The sequence below is a fragment of the Nelumbo nucifera genome, chromosome 2 (genome assembly GCF_055504915.1).
Source record: "Nelumbo nucifera cultivar China Antique chromosome 2, China Antique-T2T, whole genome shotgun sequence".
NCBI classification, from domain to species: domain Eukaryota; kingdom Viridiplantae; phylum Streptophyta; class Magnoliopsida; order Proteales; family Nelumbonaceae; genus Nelumbo; species Nelumbo nucifera.
Genome location: NC_142650.1, coordinates 47,873,086 through 47,880,935, shown reverse-complemented (window position 1 = coordinate 47,880,935; position 7,850 = coordinate 47,873,086). Strand labels below are relative to the sequence as shown.

Here is a 7,850-nt window from a genome sequence, read left to right as displayed (position 1 = left end):
GCGGGAACCCTATTCGGCAGGTCGTGTAGAAGCTTAAAGCCGCGGCGGGGAGAAAAGTAATAAGAACGCCTTTCCGGAGGCGCTCCGGGAGTGGCATTCTTAATATAGAGAATGGAAGAAAAGATATCGAGATCAAGGGGGAGGCAATACTCATAGCACAGGGAAATGGTCCCAATCACATTCCGGATGGCGTTGGGATGGAGCTAGTCAATGGTGACGTTAAAATGATTCAACACCTCCACTATTAGGGGGTGCAGGGGAAGACACAGACCAGCCTTCAAGCTGTTCCTGGAAAATTACTATATCATTGGGACCATGCTCGCAAGGAAAGTTACCAGAGGGGAGATCGTAGATAAGGTCCCCGGGAAGGTGAAAATGGCGGACTAGAGATCTGAGTCTCCTCATCGTCATAGAGGAGGGACCGAAGGTGTCGGGCTCTTTGCCCCGAGAGGTAGAAGCCACATCGCCGGAGGCCTCCCAAGCCTCCCGAGCCTTCTCCCAACCTCCCCCCAAGCTCGAGGGGGCATCGTCGTCCTGGTCACCGTCCCGGGGATAAACATGGTACGGGTACCCAGACATGATTGATAGAATGAATGACTCACTAGAAAGATGAAATAGTGTGAACAGAAGAGCTTGGGTAGACTAGATGGATGCGCGACCTCAGAATCCGAAGACAGCAAGTTAGCGTGAAAGAAAATGAGGCATGGGGGCCCTCCTATTTATAGCCACTGTGCCCCTAGACCAACGGCCCAGATTGAGGCAGACCTGACGGTTCGCAGTCAAGCTAACCGCACGTCTTCTGAAACCGAAATGTGACTGGCTGCACGTCTCCCATGATTGAGGTAATGATAGCTGCACGACATCCAGAGTTAAGAGCCGCTTCAGCGCATTTCTCAGACCGCACGTCTTCTGAAACCGAAATGTGACTGGCTGCACGTCTCCCATGATTGAGGTAATGACAGCTGCACGACATCCAGAGTTAAGAGCCGCTTCAGCGCATTTCTCAGCATTCGAAACGTCAGAAATCTCCTGACTTCTGTGCACGCATTTAATGCGAGTAGTCAATCAAGTTTGAACTTCGGTCAAATCCACCTGTCCCACTTCATGAACTCCTCACGCTAAGATAACACTCTTAGCCCGAGGAGTGGGGGGCAATTGATGGAGGATGATTTGACCCGACCCTTTGAGACAATGACACGTGGACCTAACTCAACACGAGCAACATCTCAGCACCACAGCCTGACTGCGACCAAGTAACGAGCCTGTAGGACAGCTCGCTACGTCATAACTTGCTATAGGGAGAGCTCGCTACAGCGCGAGCTCGAGGTCCTCCGAGCTACCGAAAGGGAATACTCTAAGACTATCTTAACTCGCGAGCTAGGGTAACCAGCTCGCTCCAACACTTAGGCAAAAAGACTACCCCAAAGGCAATCCTGATGAGGGTCAGCTCGAAGTACCCCTGGGAGCTCGTGACAAGATAGCTCGCTGCGTGACAGGGTAGCTTGCGACTAAGTAACGCCACGCCTCTTGACTGACGGCGCAGTCCCTGTCCATTCGGCAGACTGTACCCACGTCTCTTGACAGATAATGGCGTTCCTGTCCTCCCGGGACGTGTCACCCATCCAATTGGGTAGTACCCTACAACGGTCACCTGCGCAGCCCTGGCAGGTAACGGCTGCGACAGAAGCCTAGTGGCGGTTACGCCCGATTTGACAAGAACGCCTATATAAGAGCTCCCTAGTTGAAGGGAAGCTCTCTCTCTCGAACATCAGAGATCCTATCTGAAACTTACTTGTTCTCGAGCTAATCTTGAGAACTTAGTGATCCAGCGCGACCTACACTCTTAGCCTCTTACACTCTTTGCTTTCTCCCCCAGCATTCTAACTTAAGCTTCGGAGTATTCCTGTCGGGCAAATCCCCAGGGAATCCTTCGTCTTCTTCCTCTTAGGTGCCATCCGTTGCCAGCTAGGAGCCAGTCAGCAGCCAGTTAGGAGTGCCCGGATCGTGCCGCATCATCAATCTCTCTCTCTCTCAATCTCGCTCTAGCACTTAATTGTGAAAAGAAACACCTTTTTTTTCAATATTGTTTTGTGTTTTTAAGGAAAAATTATTATTGAAATAATAAAAAATAAATTTAAAAAATATTGGGAGAAAATTTCTCCCCTTTATTGCTTAGTTATAATATTAGATCCTAGGATTATGAAAGATAGTTTAGAAATTTTACTTGAATCACATTGTGAAAATATGAATATTGAAATTGGAAATAAAATAAAAGAAGCTAATAGTTTATATGAATATCAAGTGGTAGGGCATAGGAAATTTTGTACAAGTGCAACTTCCACTTCTGAAACAACTAGTTTCAATAGTGGAAAAGACAAAATTCGGTCTCTAATACATGAGAAGTAGATATCTACTAACAGTTCATCATCAAGTTCATTTACTAACTTAATTTTTATTTACAAGCAAGTGTTTCTACTTTAACTGATTCCTACAATGTGGGATGTGATAATTTTGATATTTTAGCTTTGTGGAGGGGACATAAAAATATTATCTAGTCCATGCCACTATGGCACGTGGTCTACTAATCCCTCTGGTGTCTACAATTCTATCGGAGTCTTGTTTTAGTACAAGTACTAGGATGTTGGACAATAAGAGAAACTGTATAAATAATGAAAGTCTAGAGATGTGCAACTGCCTTAAAAGATTGGTTGGAGGTTGAAGACAGATTACAAGACAAAGGAAAGCATGACATTACACATGTTGTTTCACCTAAAGCAAATGATGAGAATCAAGAAGATGATTAGATGAAGATGCAGGTGGGGGTGGAACTTGAAGAAAAATGATGAAGCCAATAATTTTTAATTTTTTTTGTATACTCAATATTTTATTATTTCAATTGTTATAATTTTTTTCAATTTTTAAAATTATTGTATTTGTTTTCAATTTTATTTAAATTAATTGTTAATTTTTCAACAATTTAATTTTTTTTGCAATTTATAATTGTATTATATTTTTTTAATATTTTATTCCATTTTCTATATCTCATTCATCCCATTGACCATTGTATTGTTCAAATTAAGAAATAAAATTCCTAATTTTCCAATTTCTTTTCCATTTTATATTTTATTAAATATTTAAATATTCTTTAATTTCTTTATTATTGAATTAAGGATAGTGAAGTATTAAGTAGCAAAAAAAATCAAAATTTCAAAAAAACAAAAAACAAAAAACAAAAGTTTGGCCTGATTCATCCTAGGCCCAAGGCCTGTCTAATAGCCCAGCCTAACATGAGTCAAGCCCACCACACGACCTGCAACTTGCTTGGCCCGACACGAGCTTGGGCCATGGGCCATGCTAGACTGACCCCCCAAAGTATCCCAGGAGAAGAAAGCATGGCCTGACCCACACTTTACACAGGCCACACGTGGGCCATAACATACCGGCCCAACACAGCCGGATTTACACATCTACCATGGACCATAACTTCACCTCTTCTAGCCGTAGCACTCGGCCGCCCTCACTCATGGAAGTTTGTACATTGATATGGATCCGGTCCAACCGGATCCTTCAATCCAAATATTCAATGCCTTAGAATGAAATTTGTCCTTTAGGTTGTTAATTTCTTCGTAGCAGGGACATTATAGTCATTGTACACATCTCAAAAGTCAAAATATTGAAATGTGTCATTGAGCGAAATCTCAGAGGCAAAATTGGTAATTTTGACGAAAATGTTGGGATCTTGGATTGCAATTGGAGAACCATCAAAATCTTATTAAAATACAAACTGAGAGGTGAGAGCCGATCACAGCCATACTGCCAGACAAATAAGAGTGGAGAGAAAAGAGAGAATTTGAGAGAGAGAGAGCCGCCAGTCAAACGCACATATTTTGACCGAGACATTTTCTTTGGTCAAAACTCCTCCCTCTCAGCTTCTAGGAAGATTCCTGGGGACCTTGGAGCTTAAAGACGTGACCATTTTTCATTTCGTTTCTTCTTCTTCAAGTTCAAATCAAATACGGTTGCACCGCCTCATCTCTCCATTTCTTCATCTTCCCCCTTTCTCTCTTATGGCCTCTTCATCTGCGAGCCTTGAGAGATCTGTGAATTCCCATCCAACGACCTTCTCATTCCCCAACCATCTCATGACTACTTCGTTTTCCGACCTTCTCACCGGCGACGATGACGCCCACTCTCAGAAGCAAGACCAAATTACGGTCAGCAGAGGACTGTCTGATCATATTGCCGATAGAACTGGAGCCGGTGTTCCAAAGTTCAAGTCTATTCCACCTCCTTCATTACCCATCTCTCCTCCATCTATTTCTCCTTCTTCTTACTTCGCTATACCGCCAGGGTTGAGCCCAGCTGAACTGTTGGATTCTCCTGTCCTTCTCTCCGCTTCTAATGTAAGTATACACCTCATTTCTCATGTTTACTTGAATACCCATCTCCTTATTTTGTTTCAGCGTGTTCGATTGGTCGATTTATCTTGAGAATTCTTACTGATGTTTGTTTCTTCTTTCGTGTGTATTAACAGCTTCTACCATCTCCTACGACTGGGAAATTTCTCTCTCAAGCATCCAACTGGAGAAATAATTCATTCAACTACCAGCCAAGTGTCAAGCAGGAAGACAAAAACTCGGATTTCTCCTTCCAACCCCAAACCAGGCCCGCTATGGGATCGGCATCCATGTTTCAGTCCTCTACCACTACGATTCCTAAGGTATAATCAATCCATTGTTTCATACAGTTTCCCTCTTCTTCGTAATCGATTTTCCATCTCCTAGTTAGTTAGATGAACGGATTCCTCTTTTTTTTATCGCTTTTTCTAATTGCAAGTTTTCAGTTGTTTTAATCCTCTTATATATGGTTGATGATAATTAAGAGTTTACTTTGTTGCAATCTAATTAAATAGGACGAAAACTCGAAAGGACTTGAGCAAGCCTGGAATTATCAAGAACCCACCAAGCAAAGTGGTTTCTCATCTGGGAAGTCCATGGTGAAGTCCGAATTTGCTCCGCTTCAGAGCTTCTCACCCGAGATTTCCAGCATCCAAGCTAACGCCCAAAACAACGGCGGATTCCAATCTGATTTTAACCAGTGTCCTCAACCTTCTCAGTCCCTCAGAGAGCAAAGGAGATCAGATGATGGTTATAATTGGAGGAAATATGGGCAGAAACAGGTGAAAGGAAGCGAGAACCCACGTAGTTATTACAAGTGCACCTACCCAAATTGCCCAACTAAGAAGAAAGTGGAGAGGTCTTTGGATGGACAGATAACCGAGATAGTGTACAAGGGTACCCACAACCACCCCAAGCCTCAGTCAACCAGAAGATCATCATCGTCGTCGTCGTGCTCTCAGCAAATCCAACCCTCTGCAGCCCCCACCCTATATATCCCTGACCAATCATTCGCAACTAGAGGGAGTTCTCAAATGGAGTCCGCCGCTGCAACCCCGGAGAACTCTTCAATTTCGATGGGGGATGACGATTTTGATCAGACCTCTCAGATGAGTAAATCAGCTGGAGACGATTTAGAAGAAGATGAACCCGATGCCAAACGATGGTAAGCTCTACCTTTCTCTCCACTAAATTATCCATCTGATCAAAGAATTGTGCCTTGTTTAAGCAAGTTGCGAGTTGGGTTCCGATAATAGTTGTTCTTTCGTTCCAAATCTCAGGAAGAAAGAGGGTGAAAATGAGGGTATTTCAGCTGCTGGGAGCAGAACTGTGAGAGAACCAAGAGTTGTAGTTCAAACGACAAGCGACATTGATATTCTCGATGACGGTTACCGATGGAGAAAATATGGGCAGAAAGTAGTGAAGGGGAACCCCAATCCGAGGCAAGTATTCTTCCTCCATAAATTACTTTACTTTTGGTTATATTACATCTTTTATGATGCCGGCTGACTGGTTATAAGTTTCCGGTATCATAGTCGAAACTATTTTTTTTCTTGGTAAGAAAAAGGCGTTTAGTTTTTGAGAAATATATAGGCGAGAATATCATATTATAGGGCCGATAGTTATCAAAAACTATATGGTCAGTCCGGGTCCAGGGGTCCTCAGTCCTGGGTTTAAATATTATGGTAAATTACAAATTATCACCCTATGCTTGGCGACAATAAACCGCCCAAATAAAATCATTAAATTGCCCCTTGGAGATTTGATAAGCTGATAGCTTAACTTGTATCAAAGTGATGATATTGGCTATTGGGCATGTTAAACCACATCTCTGTTGGGGCAGGATCTGCCACAAACAATATGTGTACAATGGACTACACTACATATAACCCAAGAAATAATTAAATAAGCATATCAGTCATCCCAACAAATGCCACTTGTATGGATCATTGCCATGTTCATTATATTGTTTAATTGAGTTAGGGAGCCCATTGTGTACATGCCTGGGTTGTAGCAGCTCCAGAATGCATCCTCCAAAAATCATGTCTGGTATCTAGTCGTATTACAGCCAATATGTCTTCGCTGTTTACACCAAATTCTAATTCTATTCTATTCTATTCTAGCTAGAAGAGTTTGATATGTTTTAACTATTTTAATCTGCAATGATGGAGAGAGCAACTACGTACATGGAAATGAAGAAGAATTTAGTTCCATTATTAGTTGCATTATCATCAGCTTCGAGACTCGTCTAGCTCTCTCTAAGTCTAAACCTTTTGTTTGGTTGCTTGTTTGCAGGAGCTACTACAAGTGCACAAACGCAGGATGCCCAGTGAGGAAGCATGTGGAGAGAGCATCCCACGACCTGAGGGCTGTGATTACGACTTACGAGGGGAAACACAACCACGACGTTCCTGCCGCTCGTGGCAGCAGTAGTCATTCTTCAATCACTAGACCCTCCTCCTCCTCCGATAACAACAGTGCGGGAGCAACTATGGCTATAAGGCCTACAGCTACAGCCAGGCCCAGCACTAACATCAATCAGAACTCCTCCTCGTCGACCAACCCCCTCCACAGCTCTCAAGGTCAAGCTCAAACACCCTTTACACTCGAAATGTTGCAGAGCCCCAGCAGTTTCGGATTCTCAGGATTCGGAAACTCCATGTCCATGGCCTCCTCCTACATGAACCAATCCCAACAATCGGACACTGTTTTTTCTTCTAGAGCCAAAGAAGAGCCCAGGGACGACTTGTTTCTTGAGTCGCTGCTTTGTTGAAATTTGCTATTTAACTTTTTTTTAGTTAAATGGAACAACGGGGGGACGGACGGGCTACGGGCTACGGTTTCGAAACGATTCATAACAATAATAAAATTAAGGAAAATGGTCAAATTTGTTTGGTTATTGTGTAATGTATATTTTGTAGGGATTTTGGTTTGTAAATTTTTTTTTTTTCTCCCTAAAACCGATATGGAGTTGGCTTCATTTGTTCATTTGTTCGGAGGCTCTTCTTTTGATTGGGTTCAGGGAAGGCCTCATTTCATACATGTATCATCAAGTATGGAACAAAATGGATTCACATATAAAGAGACATAGATTTAATTCGGTTCTGTTTCCCATCTTCAAATATTCTTGATTGATTTTCCATGAAATTAAATACAAATATGTGAGACATTAGAATTTTGAAGAAGATTGATGCCAAAGCTTGTTCTATGTTAATATTATGGGTTTCAAGCTCGGGTGAAGGTTGTGATACATTGACAAATATCATTAAAATCTTTGCCAAACTTTTATGGACAAAGTTTTACATAAAATAAAATGAAATAAAATGAAATGATGAAGCATATAAATATATATATATATATATATATGCCACAGTGGACGGTAAGGAGGAGTAAGATAAAGTGATGTTGGGGTGGGCAAAACAGTCATTTTCAATAACTATAGAAAATCAGAGC

At 42.2% G+C, this 7,850-nt stretch overlaps 1 protein-coding gene across 1 annotated transcript; it reads left to right on the top strand.

The window, feature by feature from the left end:
* Positions 1–3,998: 3,998 nt before the first annotated feature.
* LOC104602496 (WRKY transcription factor WRKY24-like) lies at positions 3,999–7,502 on the top strand. The gene is made up of 5 exons (XM_010266210.3): positions 3,999–4,403; positions 4,535–4,720; positions 4,913–5,562; positions 5,678–5,839; positions 6,693–7,502. Exons 1-5 carry the CDS (start codon positions 4,068–4,070, stop codon positions 7,168–7,170), a joined length of 1,812 nt encoding a protein of 603 aa, XP_010264512.1. The 5' UTR covers positions 3,999–4,067; the 3' UTR covers positions 7,171–7,502.
* The last annotated feature ends 348 nt before the right edge of the window (positions 7,503–7,850 follow it).